This window comes from Petaurus breviceps, unplaced genomic scaffold (genome assembly GCF_028583685.1).
Source record: "Petaurus breviceps papuanus isolate PSGF00001 unplaced genomic scaffold, PetGlider_PUasm1.0 173, whole genome shotgun sequence".
NCBI lineage: Eukaryota > Metazoa > Chordata > Mammalia > Diprotodontia > Petauridae > Petaurus > Petaurus breviceps.
The window spans coordinates 14,060,187-14,082,625 of NW_027185759.1; the positions used below are offsets into that span (position 1 = coordinate 14,060,187).

At 41.1% G+C, this 22,439-nt stretch overlaps 1 protein-coding gene across 1 annotated transcript in view; it reads left to right on the top strand.

The window, feature by feature from the left end:
* The window catches only part of ARHGEF26 (Rho guanine nucleotide exchange factor 26), a 137,217-nt gene that overhangs the window by 3,900 nt on the left and 110,878 nt on the right, over positions 1-22,439 (top strand). The window contains exons 3-4 of the mRNA XM_069083427.1: positions 807-846; positions 5,652-5,797. Coding sequence (XP_068939528.1) covers positions 807-846; positions 5,652-5,797 — 186 coding nt within the window. The remainder of the gene's footprint in view (positions 1-806; positions 847-5,651; positions 5,798-22,439) is intronic.

Consider the following 22,439-nt stretch of genomic DNA (forward strand, 5'->3'; position numbering starts at 1 on the left):
GAAGGAAGGAAGGAAGGAAGGAAGGAAGGAAGGAAGGAAGGAAGGAATTGAAGAAGGGAGGGAGGGAAGGGTTGATGAAAGAAGGGAAAGGAGAGAAGGGAAGAAATGGAGGGAAGGAGCAAGGAAGGAAGAAGGGAAGGAAGGAAGGGAATGAAAGGAAGAAGAGGAGGGAGAAGGGAGGAAAAAGTGAGGGAAGGAGGAAAGGGAGGAAAAGAAAGAAAGGAGGGAGGGAATAGAAAAAGGAGAGGAAGAAAGGAAAAGGGAAAGAGGGGAGAGAGGGAAATTAGATGTGTTAGTGAGTCCACTTTCTCTAGAAAGGAGACAATCTCTCCAATAAGTCAGAAACTTATTTTAGCTTGCATCCAGCTCGCATTTTTTTTGGCAGTCACATCTTTTCTTGATTAATGGGTGAACTGTAACTCGTCTATATAAATGTCATATATTTAGTGCACAGGAGAGTCTGTTTTATTTTAGAGTGTTCTGGTCTTGCAGAAAGGAGCTTACATACTATTTTGTGTTTTAATTTTTTTTTTTACTTTGATAGAAAGAAAGTTTAGTCCTGCAGTCCTGTTGTGAGGTTGCTATATCAGAAGTGCTCTTAGGTGGAAGTCATCTCTACTTTGTAGGCTGGTCCTTGGTTTTGAGTGTTTCATCTTGTCCACATTTATGGTCTACACTTAGTAGAGATAATATTTTCAGAATTTTTTAAAGATATAAGTTAGTCTGTTGATTTTGAAGAATTGTTCCCAGTCACACTGGCTCATATGTGGTTTATTCTCTTTCTTTCTACTTTTCATATTTCATAGAAGAAAATGCTGAAAGGCCAAGGAACATTTGATGGGGAAGGTAAGCATTCAGTTTTTCAGACAGATCAATTTCTTTTCTGTTGTTCCAATATGAAAACACAATTACAAGAATGTAAGAAAAAATGTCAGAATATAAGTACCTTGAGGGCAAGGATTTCAACTAAAGAAACAAACAAAAATTATTTTAAAAAATACCCAAAGTATCTCTCTTCTTGCTATATTATATATTTCAAAGTCCTGAGTTAAAATATTAATCTAACAATATTTATTAATTAAATTGTTAATCCAAATATATATAAATAATATAATAATTATTATATAATAAAATATTAATATAATAACACAAGCCACAAGTAAAGTTTATTAGGAAACAATATGATGCCATGGGATGGAACACTGGATTGGATCTAAAGAATTCAGGTTCAATAATCTAGCTCTGATGCTTATTTTTTGTGTGATTTTAGACATCACTTCCAATACATGTCCCTCTGTTTCTTCATTTGAAAAATGAGATTACCCCTAAGGGCTCTTTGGCTCAGTCTAAATGAGCATAAGATTTCATTTCTGCTCATAGTCGAATATTTAATTTATCAAAATGAAGAGATTTTCCTATCACATCTATCTCTCCAGTATGGAAAAAAAAAATATTCTTAAAATTTTATTTCACAGATTTTCATTAGCTTTTCCACAGCCATTATTTTCCCCATTGCGATATCATCTCTCATTTTAGACTCTGTGATTTGGGAAATGGAATCCTGTATGAGGCAATGAACACTTTTCCCTCAGTTTGGGAATCTGACACACTTTCTGTGACCTTCACCTGCTGCACTAAGGGCAGCCTTGCCAGGTGCTCAACAGCCTAATCAAATTAGTGAACTCCGTCTTTAAAAGTCTGACCAAGAATCTGGTGCCTCAAAAAAAAAAAAAATTCCTGGAGTAGTAGCCGTTGCTGCCCCAGAGGAGATGTCGGTGTCAGCCTAGAGAATGTGTACCTGGTATTCATTAAAAAAAAAAAAATCAGATTAGTGATTTCAAGAAAGTGGGAAAATACCTCAGAGACCCTCTGGTCCTCTCCTCTCATTTTCACAAATAGGGAAACTGAGGCCCAGAGATATGTGTCTCACTTCCAGCTGCTGCTTTTTTCATTAAACACAGGGATGCCCTCATCTCAGCAGGGCTGGCATGTGAATTCCAAGTCTATCAGACAGATGCAAAAGGGGCAATGATTTGTTTTGCCAAAAGTTTCTGCCTGAGGTTACTCTAAATGACCAGTTTGGGTGTTGTATTTAGCCCATGTTTTAGTTTTGGGAAATTGAATTTTTGTATTTGTGAGAAGCAAGTGCTGAGGGAAGTACCGTGTCTCATGGACTCATACATTAGATCTTAATTATAAGCCTGCCTTTGCACCCTCTTCTGCCACCTCTGGCCCTATCTCGGACCTCTTGGGGACTCTGCCAGTGGCCCTCATGTCCATGCAGATGTTACTTAGCAGGAAGGACAGGGTGAGAGATCTTTCCATCCCAGGAGCTCTCACAGACCATCAGCTGGTATTGCAGCGGCTAGACTGTTGTACCTGGAGTCACAGAAGGCCCGAGCTCCAAGCAGTCCTCAGATGCTCACTAGCTGTGTGACCCAGGGCTGGGTCCCTCAACCTCTCTCTACCTCAGTTTCCTGAACCTACCTCCCAGGGGTGCCATGAGGATTAAATGAGATAACATTTGTAAAGCACTTTGCAAACCTTAAAGTCCTACAGAAATGCTAAGTGTGGTTGTTTTTATTATTAATTCAGCCAAAGAAGAGTTATTATTAACTAATTATTAATTAATAATTGTTATTAGTTAAATCAAAGAAGAGTTATAATCTGTGGTGGGAGAATGGGCTCTTACTTGAAGTAATGACATATTTAACATGGCTCGTGTTCGAGTCATTTTGAAGTTTATCAACTGGATTTGTCACGGCAGGTGGTTTTAAAAATCACATATGTCAGATAAAGAAACTGAGGCCGAAAGGGCTCAAGGCCTTGCCCTGGCTATATAGTCTGGGAGGACTGAAGCCTGGGTTCCAAGCCTGCTTTTCTTTCTCCCAGGCTGGGACTCTTTCCATTGCCTCATGGGGTTTTTGTGGAGGTGATTTGTGTCTTCAGTGATTTTACAGAATCTTAGCCCTGGAAGGAAGCTAAGCAGTCAGCTTGTCCAGCCCTCCCATTTTCTGGGTGAGGGTAGAGGCCTCAAGAACCTCAGAGATGTGGCCAAGATCGACTTGTGTTAGAGGCAGGGCGGGGATTTGAGTCTAGTCTACTGATTTATAGGATGCTTCCCAGCACCCTTCATTTCGAGCACTCGGCAGTTTTCTAAAGGCATGGAATCCTGGCCTTTGGCACAGTGTGCGATCTAGTTTACTTTCAATGAGCTGCTTCTGGGTGTCTGTCCATTCCCATCTCCTATCATTCCCGATAATCCTGTGGCTTCTGTTTCATCCCCATCCTTCCAGGACATCTTGGAGGTTTTATGTGGGAGGGCAAAGAGAAAAATGGGGATAAGGACTCTAGATTACTCTAAAAATCTCACAAGGTTAGTGGGGAAACCCTATTTGCCAACTCTAATGTAATATATAAATAGGAATTATTACTCTGACATGGAGTCTTGGCCTTGACCCAAACTTGTTCAATGGAAACAAGGATTTATCGTTTATATGAAGCAGAAAAGGGTATGTTTCTAATGTTCAAACTTCTCCAGTTTCCAAGTATTTTACATTCCATGATTAATCCCAGTTCAAAGCTAACGAATATATTCATAATCTACTCTGTGCCTAGCACTGTGCTAGACATAAACCCCTGTTCTCTGGTCAGGAGGGTCATCACACTGGATGTGAGCTTCACCCAACATGTGTAACCTGCCTCCATCTCTGAAGGCAGCACCTTCTCTGCCACAGGTGGACTTAAATTGCCGCCTGAGATCCACTGAGGTTTGCTTAGGGGTTAAGTGACCTGGCCAGGGTCATATAGACAGCAGCTATCTGATCCAGGACTTAAACGTCATCCCCCTGACTCTGAGGCCAGATTTCTATCTAGTTGATGTGCCTCAAACACCAGCTGACTGTCATCTGCTCATTCATTTCCCCACCTCACTCCAAGTTTTTCAGTGGCTAAAATTCATTACTAAATTCTTGGCCTGACATTTGCGTCCCCCTTCCCAGCCACCCCCATCTGACTTGCCAGTCTCATTTCTCAGGGTTCTCCATCCTGTGCCCTCTGTTCTACTTGATCTTTCCCACCCGTGTGGCCTTAACGAGGTGGTGGAAAGCACATCCTCCTCCCCTCTGCCTCATGGAATCAAAGTGTAGCTCAGGGGTCACCTCCTATGGGAAGCCCTCCCTGATTCTCTTTCCTTATCCCACAATTATTAATGCCTTGTCCTCTTGAAGTAACTGTGTATCATTTAGACTTATTGATCTGCATACAGGCTTCTTCACTGACTCTTTGCTTCCATTATCTTTGTATCTCCAGTTGTACAGAGTCTGCACATAACAAGCACTTAATAAATGTCAAGTGGGATCAAATTGGGCTAGAAAGATGTAAAACATCATGGGATGAAGAGCTCAGTTGTGTGACATAAAACATTAGGCCCTTAGAAGAATTCTGCACAGGAGAAATCAATGTGTACTAATAGTTGGGAAAGACTGGAAAGGATGTGAAATCAATTCACATAAAAACAGATGTTTTATAGAACTGACTCTCCCTCATGGCTGGAGAAAAGGGAATTAAACAATTTGTTTTTGCAAGGATAAATGTGCATAATCAATGAGAGCTAATGCTGCACTTGGTTAAAAACAGTCTTATTTTTTTTTCCAAGTTACAGAGGAAAACATTGATTCAGATGAAAAAGGAGATTTTCCATAGCACTCGAATGCCATGTCAATGTCCATTTGTCTCTTATATATAAAGGATATACATTCCTTTGAGACTTGGCATTGCTTAAGAGAAAGAATAAAAAGAAAGTTAATGTGACCCTATGCTTCAGTAAGAGAGGCATAGCAGCGTCCAGGAATCAGGAGGCGGTGGTCTCCTCGCCCTCTCCCCTGCTCAGGCCACGTCCAGAGTATCATGTCCAATTGTGGGTGCCACATTTTGGGAAGGGTTTTGATGAACTGTATGGAGGATGTGATCGGAGCTGCAAGGACCCAGTTCATGACATGTTAAGAACAATTCAGATTAGTGGTTAGTGGGTTGAAGAGAAGACATGATGACTGCCTTCAGGTGTTTGAAAGGCTGTTGCCTGGAAAGGGAGTTAGACCTAGAGGCCAGAACTTGGAGTGAGAGGTGGAAGGTGTAAAAAGTGCATTTTGAACTTAATGTAAGGAGACACTCCCTAACAATGAACGATTTCCTAAAGTGAAATGGACTGCCTTGTGAAAGAATGGGCTCAGCCTCCTTGGGGGTGTCATGTGAAAAGTGAATGAACATCTGTTGTTAGGTAAACTATTCTTGGTCAAAGATGAGTTGGACTGGATGACCTCTGAAAAATTTCCATCTCTCAATCCTGAAGTTCTGTGAACCAGGAAAGTGTGTCTAGAGCTTCTTTGGAAACAAATAGGAAAGGGCACCAGCCCAGCCATTTCAATGATATGAGGAAACTCCCTCTCCCAGGGCAGATTGACAACATTCCTTGCCATTTACAGCCTTAGAGAGTTGTCTAGAACATAGCCAGGGTCACCCTCCAGTATGTGTCAGAGGAAAGAATTGAACCAGATCCTTCTGGCTTCTACTATAACATACTGCCTGTAATTGTAAGGAACATACAGTTTGGGAGCAATTAATTACAAATTCCTGGCATGTTCTCATTGTAGAAAATGCTGTGCTGTATCAGAACTACAAAGAAAAGGCTCTTGATATTGACTCTGATGAAGATTCAGAGCCTAAAGAGCCAAAACCAGATGAAAAAATAGTAATTCACTACAAGCCACTGAGGTCCACATGGAGCCAGCTTTCTGCGGTGAGTATTGATCTATTTGGTCTCTCTTCGAGGAAGAAAAGTAGAATGTAGGAAGTGTGTGTGTGTGTGTGTGTGTGTATGTGTGTGTGTGTGTGTGTGTGTGTTTGATTTATCAACAAGCCAGTCACCTTAGGGATAAATAACCCACTTTTCACAGTAGGGAATCTTTCTTAAGCCTCTGTAGGCAGTGAACTGTACTTTCCTTATGGGATTTTGTAACTTTCTGATGAGAGAAATTAAGATTTAGTAGAATAAGAAGTGCCTTAAGATGGATGGATCCATAGAATTTCCCAAATGGTGAATACAGAGTATGTGCTAACTGTATTTAGGTTACAAATGTGTATATATCCTAAATACAGCTGTTCTGTTTAGGATCTTTGTTTAATATAAAAATATTCTCAATTGAAAGAATATCCCCACATATAGCATCAGACGTACTCTGTAATGGGTGAGCACTTTTAAGAAAAGAACAGAATTATGAACATCTGAAAAGTGAAGGTGGGACTGAGGGATTTTCCTGCTACAGAAGAAGACCTGCTGCTCCTTAACCATCAAGAGGAGGGATTCACAAATGCTCAGAGAACCCATTAGGATACTGAGGAATGAGAATAATAATATGAGGATGATGGTGATGGTGATGATGATTATGATGATGATGATGATGGTGATGATGCCCTCTGTGCCAGGCACTGTGCTAAGCATTTCCCAAGTCTTATTTGATCCTCAGAAATCAGGGATTTCTGAGCCTCACAGGGGCTTAGGAATGTGTGTATATTTGTGAAAATGGAGGGTAAGTAAAAAGAATAAATTCCCTTAGTTTGGTCACTATCTTCCCATTTTCATGATGAGTAGAGATCCTGAGATCTGCTGACTATTGGACCAGATTGCCAGGAAGGGAGAAGGGTCCGGTCCCCAGTGGTTACCTGAGGGAGATGTTCAGGGTAAGGGTTTATGTAGACATAAACTTTACAAGGCAGAGATGCTGAGACTCTAACTTTTGCACAAAGAGCCAGAATATTAGATTTTTGAAAAAAGAGACCACCTTAATGTCCTATATAAATTACTTCTCCAGTAGCTACTGGCATTTCTTGAGGGATAGAGAGAGATGTAGATATATGCAGGCGTGTGTGTGTGTGTGTGTGTGTGTGTGTTAGACAGTATGTGTATCTTGGAAGTATTGGAGCTGGTCATATACATTATACACATACATACAAAATCATACACACATACGTACATACACATCTATATTTATACATATATCCATGCACATATACATATATCTCCTGCTCTAACACTTCATTGCTGACTTGCTTGAGTGCAGGTAATCCTGGGCTCCTGATCCTGCCAGAATGAAAAGGCCTTGAGGGTGGGCCCAGTTAAAGTCTATTTGCCCTCAGAAGGGGAAGTTCTGAGAGGTTTCTTATCTGTGTGACACAAAATTCAAAACCTTTTTTAGGAGTTTAGGAAGCAAAGTCTAATAATCTTAATTTCAATTTGATGTAGAAAACAAAGGTAGGAAGGAGGGCTATTCTGATGAATTTTTATTAAAGCAAACAAGCCTTCTGCTTTTCTGCCTTAGTTTGTGCCTCGGTCCCTCTTCCAAAAGCCTGGAGCCCTGTCTGTGAGCAGACTCCTAAGGAAAGCTTTGGAATTTGGGGCATCCTTCAGCCCAGTCCTGTCTTGTTGGGTTTTTGATATCTGGCTGCATTAGGAGTCACAGTGGTCTGGACGCCTCATCATTGGGGCTAGGGTGTGAGCATTGTTTGGGAGAGTCTGCTGGAGAGAAGTCAGGATAAGGAGTTTGCAAGCTAAGAGGAAATCATAAATTGGCTATCTACCTGGGTCTCCTACTAAAAGACTCTGTGTGTGTGTGTGTGTGTGTGTGTGTGTGAGTGAAGATATAATTTTGTGTAGTAAATGTATACGAGTGTGTGTGAATGTGTGTGTGTGTGTATGTAAATGTGTGCATAAGTGTGTGTGATATATGTGTCTGTGTGTGTGGTATGTGTGTATGTGAGTGTATGAAGTTGTGTATGAGTGTGAGTGTATGATTGTATTGTATTTGTTAGTGTATATGTGAGTGTGTGTAGGTGTGTGTGTGTGAGACATGTGTATATGAATTTGTGAACATGTGTATCTATGTCCTATATGCTTAATTTTCCTGTTTCCCAAGGACATCTTATCATTGCTTTGCTAACACTTGCCATCTCTTAGGTGGATGGAACTTGTTTTATCAGTAGATAACAAGAAGTCGAAGGAGCTTTTGGAGAGGTGTAATTAGAAGTAATTTATGGTTATTATACAATGTAACGTGTTTGAATGTTGTGCACAGAGGCTCCTTTGTCCAAGCTTGTTTCCTCATTACCTTCTCCTTCCAGCTTCCTTGGGCCACGGAAGCTGACTATGGACTTTGGCAGAGCTGGGGGTGGGGCTGGGATGATCGCCGGGCATTTTGTGTGTGCAGGCTCGCTGTTCACCCAAAGGTTGTGTGTTCCTTACACAGGGACCATTATTTAAGTGTTTGACCCTCTCCCACCATGTTTAAAGTAATACTTTATGCCCAAGGAAGCAGCATGTTAGTGGAAATTATGTGAGATTCGCATCCACCTAAACTCAGACCAGGATTAGAACCCTAGGTTCGCCACTGACTACTTGTATAACTTTGGGAAAGTCATTTAATCCCTCTGTGCCTCAGTTTACTCATCTGTGAAATGATACATTGGGCTAAATGACTTGGAGCTCTTTCCCACTCAAAATCAAAGATGCTAAGACAGGCTATCAACTAGGAAACCAAATCCCTGAGCTTCCAATATCATCTATAAAGGTTTGTAGCCCACCCTGGGATAGCTTCAGGGGAATCTAAGAATGGGAAAGAAAGAAGATTTGACAAAGGGGGAATCTATTGTAAGCATACTGATAGCAAAAAATGAGTTCAGTGTATAATAGCAAGTCTTAATTGAATTTAAGATGACTGAAACTTGTTATTTATATCTTATGAAAAAATATTACCTATATATTCCAATGTATCTTTTATTCTCCCTCCCAGAAAATTATTCCTTGTACCAAAGAATAAAAAAGGTGGGGGAGAACTAATACATCAAAACTCTCTGATATTATGTTCAGTGTTCTCTGTAAAGAAGTGGTGTCAAGAGCCTTCATATCTCACCTTTGGCATTGTTTGCTTATTATAATCTAACATTTGGTTTCATTGGTTTTGCTGTCCTTTCTATTTACCTTGGTGTAGCCATGGTGTATATTTCTTTCCTGGTTCTTCTTACTTCACTTTGAATCAGTTCCTCCAAATCTTCCCATACTTCTCAGTTTTCATGATGTTCATCATTTCTTACCCCACAGTAACATTGCATTAAGATCATGTAGCATATTTTATTTAGCTATCCAATCAGTCAATCAACTAGCATTTATTAAGCACTGTACTGGACACTGTGCAAAGGTTTGGGGGTACAAATAAAGCCCCCCCAAATTCTATGCTCCCAAAGATCTTACAGTCTAATGGCAGGGATGATATCAGAACAACTTTGTACAGATGAGATACAGACTGTATAAAAAGGGGACAGTTTCAGTGAGAGGACTGAGGAATGCTTCTTGCAAAATGTAGGACTTTAGCTGACACTAGAAGGAAGCCAAGGAAGGCCAGAGGTGGGGATAAGAAGGGAGGGTATCCCAGGGATGGGGAACAGAGAATGAAAATGCCTGGAGCTGGGGATTGTTTTGTGCGGGTGGAACTGGTTTGCAGGTGTCCCATGCAGGGAAGTAGCAGGGCATAAGAAGACTGCTGGGGTAGGAGGGAACCAGATTGTGAAGAGCTCTAAAAGACAAACAGATTTTATATTTGATCCTGGAAATAATAGTGAGCCACTGGCACTTACTGACTGGGGGAGTGACATGCTATCCATTTTTATTTTTAGTGTGTTGCTACCACAAGGCATGCTATATATGTATTTATTTTTTGTGTCTATGGTTCCTCTCTTTTTGTTTTTTTACTTTCTTGGGGTGGGGAGATATCTAGTCATAGAATCCCTAGTTCAAAGTTATAGACATACGGAGAAGTTCTAGTACAGGGTATGAGAGCTTGTGGGTCATAATTCAAGAGAGGAGAGTGTTTCCTACCTGAAGCCAGAGAGGTGGATCTAAGACCGGGAGGGTGAGGAGGGTGGGATCTAATATTCTTTTTTTTTCTTTGCTTCTTGGAGGGGGAAAGGCAGGGCAATTGGGGTTAAGTGACTGCCCAAGGTCACACGGCTAAAAAGTGTTAAGTGTCTGAGGCTGGATTTGAACTCAGGTCCTCCTGACTCCAGGTCTGGTGCTCTATTCACTATACCTCCTAACCGCCCCCAGAGCTAATATTCTTAGGGACCAGATGAATCACGAACAACATTTCTCCAGAACCACACAGAAGGTAAAATGTCCTTTGGAAATAGAACTAGAGATGACTCCAAAAAGGCTGATTTCTATATTAAGCATTGTTGAATTGAAATGAGTAAAAAATGGTGCTGAGAATCATAAGGTAAGGAGATAGTAAAATGTTTAAATGAATGATCTCAGAATCATAAGGTAAGGAGACATTAAAAATGTTTAAATGAATGATCTCAGAATCATAAGGTAAGGAGATAGTAAAATGTTTAAATGAATGATCGTATCCCTGCATCCCCAGAGCATGTGCAGGGCTGGTTGTGTGTGAGCTGTATTGCAAAAGACACTGGGGGTCATGGGAATTACTCTGGAGAAGGGGAAGGGAAAGACCATGATCAAGGTCTCCCCGGGATCTATGGGTGATGGCAGTAAAGGGCTGCCAGGTGATAGGAAAACAGAACGAAACAAGGAGCTTATCTGTTTGGAGACTGAGTGAGGCTTGCATTTTTTTCATAACTATTTACCTAGATAAAACATCAAGGTGTGTTCCTTCTCTCTTTAAAACTTTCTTGAAAGTCCTCTGTTCACAGTGAGGGCTTAATAAGTGCCACTGAGTGACAAGCCAGAGAACTTAGTCATTGTAGCCACGTCATTAAGTTATTTCATGGCCAACTGAAATGCTTTGTCCTAGGTTGGAGGGTAGCATTGGTAAGAACAAAGTTCTAATGCTGTACCCCAGAGCCACAAGAGACTGTGCAAACTGATTGGAAGATAGTCATGTTTTGAAAGCCCTGCTTGATTTGACTTGAGGAGCGTCATTTCTAGGGGCGCTTTGTACAGCTGGTCTATAATTGGAGGGAGTTCTGTAACTTGGGAAATGTTGGTTGTCTTTAAGTTTGTGTAGGGCTGTCATGAAAGAGAAATTAATTTATTTTTCTTGGCCCCAAAGGACAAGACTAGAAGCAGGGGGGTAGAAGTAACAGCAAAGGGCATAGTTAGAAATTTGATGTAAATAAAAATTTCCCAGCAACAGTAACAACCAAAAAAAAAAAAAACATCCAAAAGTGGGAGTGTGGAGGCCTTCAAGAAAAAAAAATAAAACAAAAAACCACCACCACAACAAAAAACGACATGATGGTTTTGATGCAGAAGGGATTTTCAGACTGGTAGTAGTTAAGACTAAATGGCCTCTGAGGGTCCTTCTACTGCTGAGATTCTAGGATCAGAAAAAACTCTACAGAGTAAGGTAGCCTCTCCATATGGTGAATGGAAATGGACTGCCAAGTAGAATTTGCTGTTTGGAGAGTTATATGAGGATTCTTGCAGCTCCCCACTTTAACTTGAGGGCATGGCTTATCATTGTCCTCTCCTATTCTTAGACTGAGGGGCTTTTTAGTTTTGTCCTTCCCTTACCATCTAGTTCCCAGGTACTGAGAAACCCAGGTCAGATACATACAGTTTTGTCAGGGCTGGGAGACCTTGACATAAATCACTATAATATCCTTTCTATTCCTGACCTTGGGATTTAGGAGAATACTACTTGCCCCTAGGATTGTATCTACCTTTGTGATCCTGAGCTTTGGGGGATTGAATCCAAATTAGTTATGTCTGTCAGCTGGCTGGCCATGACCCAAAGGGGCTTGGATTGGAATCCAGCCTGGTAAGAACTGCTGGAGTGTTGTTGCCAGTATTCCTGTTGCATTTCGGCTGTGTTAAGATCTCCAGTTGTTAGAATTCCCTCCACAAATGCAAATTGTGAATTGATTCATACAGCTAAGAAGCATTGAAGACGTCAGCTCAGATCCTTTCCATTTGGAACCTAGTATTCTTTCTACTCCACCATGTTATCATTCCTTAGATAGAAACCTATCACATTTCTACTCTTAATTCCATCCACTGTTAGAGGAAAATCATTTTAATTCCCCAGAGCCCAGAATGAGGGAGAAGAGAATGAGAGCTGATGTGGAGGAGATTTGAGATAGAAAGCTGGAGAGAAAGAAAATGTTCCTGATGGATGGCCGAGTGATGAGTTGAGGTCTTCTAGCTCTGAGGGAAGATATGATGGTGCAGGTGTCTGGAAGAACATTGCAGGAAAGGATTGCTTTATTCTTTGTACTTATATTCGTCTAAGCCCAGCACAGCTTAATAGACAGTAGGTGCTTAACTTGATGAATTGATTCCAAATGGAAAGGATGGGGAATATGCTAAAGAATAGATCAGGGAAAAGGGAAAAGGAATGGTGAGCAGCAATGACCTCCCTGCAGAGCTCAGATATCATCAATTTGTTGTGGACCCAATCAAGACAGGAATAGCTTTCCTTCAGTATTGTTCAGATGCATACAAAAAGAAGTAGAATGCCAGCCCCAGCGTCAAAAGACTTGGGATCGGTTCTGGCCTCAGATACTCAGCACCCCCCCCCACACACACACACACAAATAACTGGCTGTGTAACCTTGAGTAAGTTACTTAACCCCGATTGCTTTAAAAAAAAAGAAGAAAAGAAGTAGAATAGGTGAAAGGGGGAGGTAACCCAGGCTAGGGGTTTGGAAAGGAATAAACAGTAAGATAGGATAAGGGGTAAAGGAATCTGAGAAAGGAAGAAGTCATTAAATTGAATTGGTTAACTACAACGACAGGGCTGCAAAGGGAGGAAGCAAGGGAAATGAATTGAAAAGCCTAGAACAATGATATGAGCAAGGGAAATGGACTATGTTTCAGTCCAGGGGTGACCAGGTCAGTCTCCAGGTAGATCAGGTTTGAGATTGAAATGAAATGAGACACTCATGATCTGTCTCATGTTTAAGCAAAGGGAGATTTCCTAAACCATTGCAGGGAAACTTATTCAAAGAAATTTTATCAATTCAGCAGAACCAAGCAGCTTTGCCTGGGACTTGCTCATGGTGGTCTGCCAGTCAGGCATCAGGGAGGAAATGGAACTCCTCACGGCTTTTGTAACCAGGCAGCTAGAAATCAAGGTCAATAGCTTTAGTCTTTAGTCGTCTGAGGCAACTAAATCTTGAGGATGTTTTCAGTATCTTTTAAGGAAAGAACCAGCTTTGCCTTAATGGAGAGGAATTTGTGTACATAGTCCTCTTAAATGAAATTGGGAAAACAGGGAAGAGAAGAACGACTGAGGTCACAATGAGATGAAAAAAATTGGTTAGAAATAGTAATTGGAGAGGTTTTGTTTGTATGACCTGGTTAATGGGACCCTAGAGTGGAAACTAAGAGATCTGAGTTCTAATCCTGACATCACCGCTTAAGAGTCATGTCACTTCTAGTCAGGAATTTCTTCTCCTATAAAATAGGGTTAATAGTTCCGCTCCATATATGATGGGGTTGTGAGGGAAGTACTTGTACAACTTTGAAACCCTGCACAAAAAAGTGAACTGGTCTTATTGCCTGAGTTGGGTCTTGGAGGGAGTGGAGCCTGGATTGGGCAGGTCAGTGGAAGAAGGAGAAATGGGGGTGGGGGAGAGCAGAGTCAGAGGCGAGTAGAAACAGGATCGGGGATTGACTATATTCGTGATTCCTTGTCCATTTGAATGGAATATCATCATCCACTGTCGCTTTGCATTGAGTGGCTATCTTTCACTAGTGAAGAGACCATTTAGAGACTGGATTTCCCTGCCTCTCCCAGGCTGGAAATGCTGGGGGTAGTCCCAATACTGATCAGCATGGGAGCTTGACGTGCTCCATTTTTGACCATGCCTGGTTCACCCACCATTAGGGAGCCTGGTGCCCCCAGCTCTCAGGGCTCGCCATATTGAACTTCGTGTTAACCCTATCCCACTGCAGCTTTGAATTCCGGAGTCCAAGGCATCCTTCAGCCTCCGCCTCCACAGGAGTAAGGACTGCCAGCATGTCCCACCACACCTGGTGCAAGGTGCTTGGTGTCTATTATTTTAAGTGATCTTTTAATACCAACCTGCTTGCCCACTTAGGCTTTATAGAATAAAACAAAAACAACCCTTAACATTGTTGTCAACTTTATTAACAGGTGCATTTCTCTTGGGCAACAGGAGTACTTTAAACCTGTTCCATTTTCCGATCCTGTTCTTGACTCATGCCTTTGGTTTCTGTAAATGACCTCACCATGACCTTGATTTTCTTCTTCCTTCTCTCTCATAAATATATATATCTTCCTGTTGTCACCTCCTTCTCAGCAATACCTAAGGAAACCTTTGGTTTCCACTAAGCCTTGGCTGAAATTATCATTGCCTTCAACTCCAGCCCTTAACACAGTGCTTGGCATACAGTAGGAACTTTAAAAATGGTTCTCCTCTTGACTTTGACCTTAACTTCTGTGTCTTTTCTCACCCCCTGCCAAATGTGCCCTCTCAAGTGCTTTCTTGTAGTGTAGCTATTCACCCTGTCTTTGAGCCATCCTAATGGCCCATTTTAAAATAATGCATTTTATCTTATTAAATAATTCATATCATTGTTCTGGGCTTTTCCATTCATTTAAATTTTCTTCCGATTCTCTCAACTTTTGCATCACATTTTTGAAAATTCTAGTAGAATTGCATACTTTCTCTTAAATTCAAAAGGACTAGTTAAAGATATGACTCTTAACTCATCTAAAGAGAAACAAAATGGTTTTGAGCTACCAAGAACCCAGGTTCTTGAGACATTTGGAACAAGGGTCTCCAAATTCTTTTGATCCTAATTGCCTATGCTCAAAAATTTTTTGGCATGGACCATGAATATATTTACATTGTTATTTGTAAAATATATTCATATATAATTAATTATTAATAATCACAATTATTATTAATTACTATTGATAGCTATTTATTAAATATATATGTGCCACTTCCTTTTCCAGCTCATTTTGTGGATGAGGAAGCTGAGGCAAAAAGGGTTAAGTGACTTGTCCAGGGTCACACAGCAAGTATCTAAAAAAAATAATGAAGCAGTTTGCCATTTCCTTCTCCAGTGGATTAAGGCAAACAGAGGCTAAGTGACTTGCCCAGTGTCTAAAGCTGGATTTGAACTCAGGTCTTCCTGACTCCAGGCAGAGTGCTTTGTCCATTGGGCCACCTACCTACCTCCAACAAATACATACATACACACACATCCATCCCTATGTATATATACACATACGTACATATATATATATATATATATTTTCCTATAAGTAAGTATAGGTGAGATATAGAGAGATAATTTTGTAGGTGTATGAGGGTTTGCTTTGCTTTTTTTCTCTGAAAAAACTTATTGCCTCAAGAGGTGGGAGGGTCAGTTTTTTTATCAGGATCACCGTTTTAGAGAGTTCTGAGGTCTTTAAGGGCTGTCTCTTCTTGCGTTGACATTGTAGTCATCATATCAACTTTTCTCCTCATTTGGTCATTTGCCTTTGCATCTGTTCACATGGTGTGCCCTCTCTATAGCTTCCTAAGGCTCAGACTAAGGCTGAGTATGCAGAAGCACTGGCACCGGTCACATCCAGTTGTTGGCATCTGGGCTTGAATTCCTTCTGCAGGTCATTCTGCTGATGAAATCTATGAGTGTATCATAATGTAAACATGCAGGGAGTAAGTAAGGAAGTGTCTGTGTGAGTTCAGGGCACAGAGTTGCGTGGGTGTAGCAAGGTTCCCTTTAGTCTTCTCTCTGCCAGTGTCTGCACACCCCAGTGCTCACTATGCTAGACATGTTGCTATCAAAAGGAAGGAGTGGTCTTGTTTGAATTTCCTTTATTTCTAAAGAGAAAAGCAGCAGCCTTAGAGGTCTATGAAGTGCCATTCATTCAGAGAGCAAGGTTAGGACTACTAGTGAAATGGATCTGCTGCATTTTCTTTTTTTTTTTTTTAAGCAATCGGGGTTAAGTAACTTGCTCAAGGTTACACGGCCAGGTGTTTCTGGGTTGGTGCTAAGTGTCTGAGCCCGGGATTCGATCTCTAGGTCTTCTCAACACTGGAGCTGGTGCTCTTACTCACTGTGCTACCTGGCCGCCCCTCTGCTGCATTTTCTTACAGTTCTTCCCAGGACATTTGTACACAAGAATGTCACCCTGCCCCTGCTATGATGAGCCTGGGAACGTGTGTGAGGGCTGATTACTTGTTAACTGAGGGCTTTGGGATGCCTCGAGGCCAAGCTGTTGTTATGTTTAGCTTTATTGATCACTTGACAAATTTTAACCTGGAAAATCCCAAAGGCTTTCAGGGGCACCTTTCAAAGTACAGACACGCTCTGGTCTAATGGCTTCTGTTCCTTTCTCTTTAACTCCTTGGGTGCCTTCAGTTTTGTTCACCTTTTTGGCTTTTCATTTCATTTCTGTGTCCTGTATTTCATCCAGCTTCTTTCCCTCTGTGGTTTTTTGAGACTTTTGTTCTTTGTTATATAATCGAATTTCCCTATCTTCTCATGATTCCGGGATTCTTGAAATGATCCCTTTTCCATCTCTTCCTAATCCCAGCTCATAGGATCATAGCCATTAAGAGCTGTTAGGGACCTGAGGGGTCATCTAAGTATATTTGTTTTATTTTACACATGGGGAAACTAAGGCAATCTTTCATTTCCCACTCTGATTTTGCCCATTGAACTTAAATGTGACCATCTGGTGACCTATGACAGGTTCCCTAGTCCTACCAGGAATCCTCAGCATGGAATCTCCAAGATGTGGACTCCTAGAGAGGGCCAACCTCTGCTCTTCCCAGCCAAGTCCTCCCCCTTTTGCATTGCTCAAGTTTCCAGGGAATTCTTCCTTCACTTAAGTCTACACCTGCTTCTAACACCCCTCCATCCCTCTTTGCTCTGTTCTCTGGGGTCAAGCAGAGGAAATTGAATCCCTCTTCCACACGACCATTCCATTCCACAAGTACATAAAGACAGCTCTCATCTTCTCTTCCCCTGCCACCCCCATCTCCACTGCCCAGGTGCATCTTCCTGGACGAAATAGCAGTTGCTGATTCGGTCATTCCTCCTCCCTTGTCCAGGAGTGAAATCTCAAGAGTGAATTTTTCTCACTCAGGGTGTGGCAGAGCTGAGGTCTGAGGTATGCCATGAAGGGGAACAGGCAGTGGGAGGACAGGACTGTTGGAAGGCTGGGACTTGGCAGCCAGCCACACTGAACTCATTTGACTAAACTCTTAAGTCTGAACCTTTAAGATCCCCTCTGTCCCATATTTTTAGTTTTTACAATAATTATCCATGTGTGCTTCCTGGAATTATCTGAAGGCCAGGAAAGCCTTGTGTGTGAGGGTGGGGTGGGAGGTAGGGGGCTCCTGCACATGACCTTATTTCTTATTGATGAGATTATTTTTATATTTTTAAGTGTATTGCTATTTCTTTTTAAAAATATATCACCTTAATTTCTTGTTCCTGCCCCTTCCCTTACCCAGAAGACAATTTCCCTTTCCTGACAAGAAAGAATAAAAAAAAGAGGGTAAAAATGCAATTCAGCAAAAATAATCAATATATCAATTGTCAGACAACATATACTGTGTTCAGGGGACAGATAAGTGGTGCAGTGAATAGAGCACTGGCGGTAGAGTTGGGAGGACATGAGTTCAAATTCGGCCTCAGAAACATATCACCCCTCCAGTGCAGACCTCCTCACCTCATACTTGGAGATAGCAATAGTTGCTGCTGGGTCTGCCTTTCTCAGATTTCCCCCACAATCCATTCTCTGTTCAGCCAGTAAAGTGATTTTCAGGAAGTTGCTGGTCTGACTCTGCCACCACCACCCCTTCTCAATAAACTCCAGTGGCTCCCTCTTATGTCCGCGAGGAAATCCAAAATGGCCAAATGTTTAGCATTCATAATCTCCCCTCCTCCCAGTGACACTGGTTTCTTGGCTACTGCAAGAATGATATGCTCCATCTCTGGACTCCAGGCATTCTCATTGGCTGTTCATCATGCCTGGAAGGCTCCCCTTCCTGTGCTCACCCACTGACCTCCTCAGCTTCCTTTAATTCCCAGTTCAAATCTCTTTGTTTACTGGAAGCCTTCCTCATCCCCTTTTAATTGCAGTGCCTTCCCTCTTTTTGTTGTTTCTTACTTATCCTGTGTATAGCTTACTTTGTAGATGTCTCTTTGTATGTTATTCCAATATTAGATTGTAAGCTCCTTGGAGGCAGGGACTGCTCCTGCCCTTTTTGTATGCTTTGCCTCAGTACAGTGTCAATTAATGTTTCTGGTTTGATTGATTGAAAGTTGAATTTGAACATTAGCTCTGCCACTAACTGTGTGACCCTAAACAAACCCCACCTCTGAATCTGTTTCCACATCTGTAAGATGATAATAATACTACCTGCACTCTCTCCCTCATAGGATTGTTGTAAGGAAGCCCATTTTACCTTTCTTAAAGAATGGTATAAATGGCGCTACTTCCCTGTAATTAAACATCCCAGTAACCCCAAAGGGTTTCTTTTCTTACTTCCAAGAAAGACTTGTGGTATTGAATTCACCAAATTCACCAGGTGTTTTAGACTTAGGTACCTAGTTTTATACATATGTGTGTGTGTGTGTGTGTATGTATATGTATATGCTCTGAGGTTAGCATTTTGCTTTAGGGCTTACTCATTGGAAGAGTGTTCTTGTGATCTGACCAGATGAGACTCTAGGGAGTTATTAAGGAACCCTGCCCCCACCCCCCTTGAAAAACTCAGATGCTGGTGCTTTTCTCTCTGGTAACTATGTATGTATTAACTTGGTCTGACAGTTGGATCTATTTGTTGATCTGTGCTAATTTCTCAGAGTTAGAAGCCCTGTCTGTTGGTCTTTATTTCTCTGCTTGTATTTTCTCTATTTTCTTTGTTTGCATTTTCTCTGAAGTCCAAGGTGCTGATTTTTCCCCTGAACTAATGAATGTAATTTAAAAAGATTGTTGACCCCTTGAATACCTAGTAAAGTAGATCTAATAACCTATGCTTGCTGCCATCCTGGGTATTCTAGTGTGGTTGCTGCTACTCTTAGGAAGTATAAAACACAGTGTATTCCAGACATCATAACTCTGATCAGTGGTGTGGTACTCACTTCCATCATGGAGGGGTGAAGGACCCTAGGTGTGGAATGAGATTCGCACATGACCAGTGTGTGTGTTTGTTTTGCTTGACTGTGTGTATTTTCTATAAGGATCATATTTTTCTTTCTTTATTGGGGGTGGGGTACGGGGAGAGGAAAGAGAGGAGTTTGTGACAACTTTTCCCAGAAAAAAGGACAAAAGAAAGAGGGTCACTGAAGGATTTGTTTTAAAGTGTAGAACTGAAGGGAACACTAACAAGCAGGATAGCTGTGAAAGTCACATGTTGGACTTGGGGGTTTCACAAAGAATCCTCCTTTTTTTCTGTTCTGATTTACATATGAAAAAATTATTTTCTTGTGTGTGTTTCTTAAATGTGTTTGTTAAGGTTAGAATGGGAAAAAATGCAATTATTTTAGCTGCAGTTTAAACCTCTTCCTTATTCTTTGAGCCATTAATCCCTGGTATTTCTTGGGCAGGGAAGAATTCTTATCAATCAAAATACCCAGTGGAATTCTACCCTTGAGAGAAGTAGTTCTGGAAGAATCTCTTCTTAGTTCCCTCAGCCTTTCCAACCCATGACTCCATGATGAAGAGGAAATAGCCCTGAACTTGGAGTCAAGATCCCACTCCCCTCACTTGATAGCTATATAACCCTAGGCAAGTCATTTCACTGCTGGAAGCTGCAGCTTCTCATCTGCAAAATGGAGGTGATATAATCTATAATGCCTATATCTCAGGGTTTTTGAGAGATAACAGGTGTAGCTCGATGAAATCTAGAGGGCTCTGTATGTCAGATATTATTAAAATTATTAATAATCATTGCCAGTGACTTGAGGGAAGAGTAAGACAATTTTCTAGGGATAAGGGAGGAGGAGAGGTGAGAGATGGAAGCCAGATAATGCCACCTTTTTAATTACTGCATTGTGCCCAGGGTCTTATTGGATAAAGGAAGTTGGACCTTGGGAAGAATCTGGCAAAGGAACAATTACTGACTAACTCAGTGATAAACTAAAGGACAACTGGGCCCTTTTGATTGGCATTCATTCCCCCTAATTATTATTGTTCTTTTCCTTTTATTTTTCTTCTATTATTTACCCCTGTTCCCCTAATAAAACATCGGCTCTTAGAGGGTAGGAGGAGGTACATGATAATTTCAGGAGGAAGCAGTTTTCTTTTGTCTTCATGTCCTCTCTGTTTAACACAGTTCCTCACACAAAATAACAGCTTAAGAGATGTTGAGTTGAGTGAAATTGATGGGTGATGGAAGAGGTCTCAACTCTCCTCAACTCTGTGAGGAAAGATCCCATAGCCTTAAGAAGACTCTGAAGCATGTTCATGTTGTGTGTCTCAGAATCTGGCTTTCTACTGTCTTAAATTTATATTAACAACTTCATTAAAAATGAAGGCTAGTTACACAGCCTCATAGATTTAGAGCTGAGAGGGACCTCCAAGGTCATGTGGTCCATCTGGCACTCTCGTTTTAAAGAACAGGACAGAAGCCAATGAAGCAGCTTCCCCAAGGTGGCCAAGGTGGCACCAAATGGCTGAGCTGGGATGAAACCTGAGACAACCTTCACTGCTCCAGCTTAGGTCACATACTACTTATGTACAGCCTGAGCCTATGGATGATCCTAACATTGGTGGGCATCACCTTGATATAAATGGAATAGAAAAACAATGATTAAACAATTCCTACATACTAAGCACTGGGGATATAAATAAAAACGTAAAACAATATTCACTCAATTCATTCTTGTGTGTGTGTGTGTGTGTGTGTGTGTGTGTGTGTGTGTGTGTGTGTGGAGAGGTGCATAACACAAATAGTGGGGATTCTTAACCTCTGACGGGTGGATAGAGTTCAGGAGCAGGAGTCTGTGAACTTGGGTGGGAAAAATATTATATTTATATTTCAATCTAGTTGGTTTCATGCCTTATTTTAATCATTTAAAAACATTCTTCTGAGCAGGGTTCCACAATCTTCTTCACCAGACTGCCAAAGAGGTCTATGACCCAAAAAAGATTAAGAACTCCAGACATAGGAAGCTGCAGCTTCTGGGCAGGTGTCAAGGCTTGGTGATCCTTAGGGTACAAAGCCAGGATAGCAGAAGAGTTCACTTGTTGCTGTTTGACTTTGTCCTGCTTGTAAATAGGTGTATTCTGGATTGTTTTCTCTGTCTCCCTCCCTTTTCTGGTCCTAAATCCACTTGTAGCAAAAAAGAACCTCTATAATTAAATTATTTCTAGCACTTGTGATCTTTGGCTAAAAATGATGCCTTGAACACAGCATGTTTTTGTATATCCTTTGTAAAGTAACTCACCAGAAATTTCATCTTTGTAGTAGAAAAGGTGTAAATTCCAGGTCTCCAAGCAAAATTTCAGGGTTTCCCCTTGTCACTTACACCCTCCTTCTGAGCAGATTGATTCCTGCTGCTCGTACCATTCTCCACTTTGAGAGTGAGCGTCCTCCTGCCCTGCTACTCACCAGTGTCTTCCCTGACTAAAAGGACAGCCCTATATAGACCGTCAGTTTACTCCATCACAAATTAATTCTGATATATGAATAGCTCCAGCCAGGCACAACAATGTCTGTGTTTGTTTAAAACAAAAACAAAAGTTTTCAGAATTATAATGATCCTTATTGAACACAGGTTTATGTTGTCTGTCCTCCATGTGAATAGTGGATTTTGTTGTGGTCTGGTTCCTCCATTTCAGGCTTTCCTTTAGAAGTTTACGATGACCAGTCTCATCCATTTACTAGCTGTGGCTTTATTATGGCATGCCAAGAGTAAGTAGGGTCTAATAGAAATTGTTTTGAAAGTCCTCCACCCTTGGCTTGGAAATCTAATCAAGTGTAATGTGAGCTGAAACTAATAGATAAAAAATGTATTGTAAATGGCATCAAATTGCAATAATACAAATGAAAATGTAAGACAAACTCAAAGGAACGTTTCCATTATTTTTCTGATTTAATGGCTTCCCAAGGGAATTGCTGTGAATTGAATTGGACAACTGAATATGGACACCATGTCCATATATCAGCTCCTTGTCCACCAAAAAGAATTCTATTTGAGTTTCTTTGGGGGAATTGTTTGGGTCTTTATGACATTTGAAAGGAATCTTTAAGGTTTTTATTGGGCATTTCTTACAGAATCCACAGTTAATGTTCTGTTTACAGCTTTGGGATAACATCAACCTGAAAAGGAAACTTCACAAGGTTAGAGCCATTTTTTCCCCTTTTTAGTCTTGTAGATTCATGCTGTTTATTTTTGATGGTTTTTTAGATCTCCAATGAGAAATTAAGTT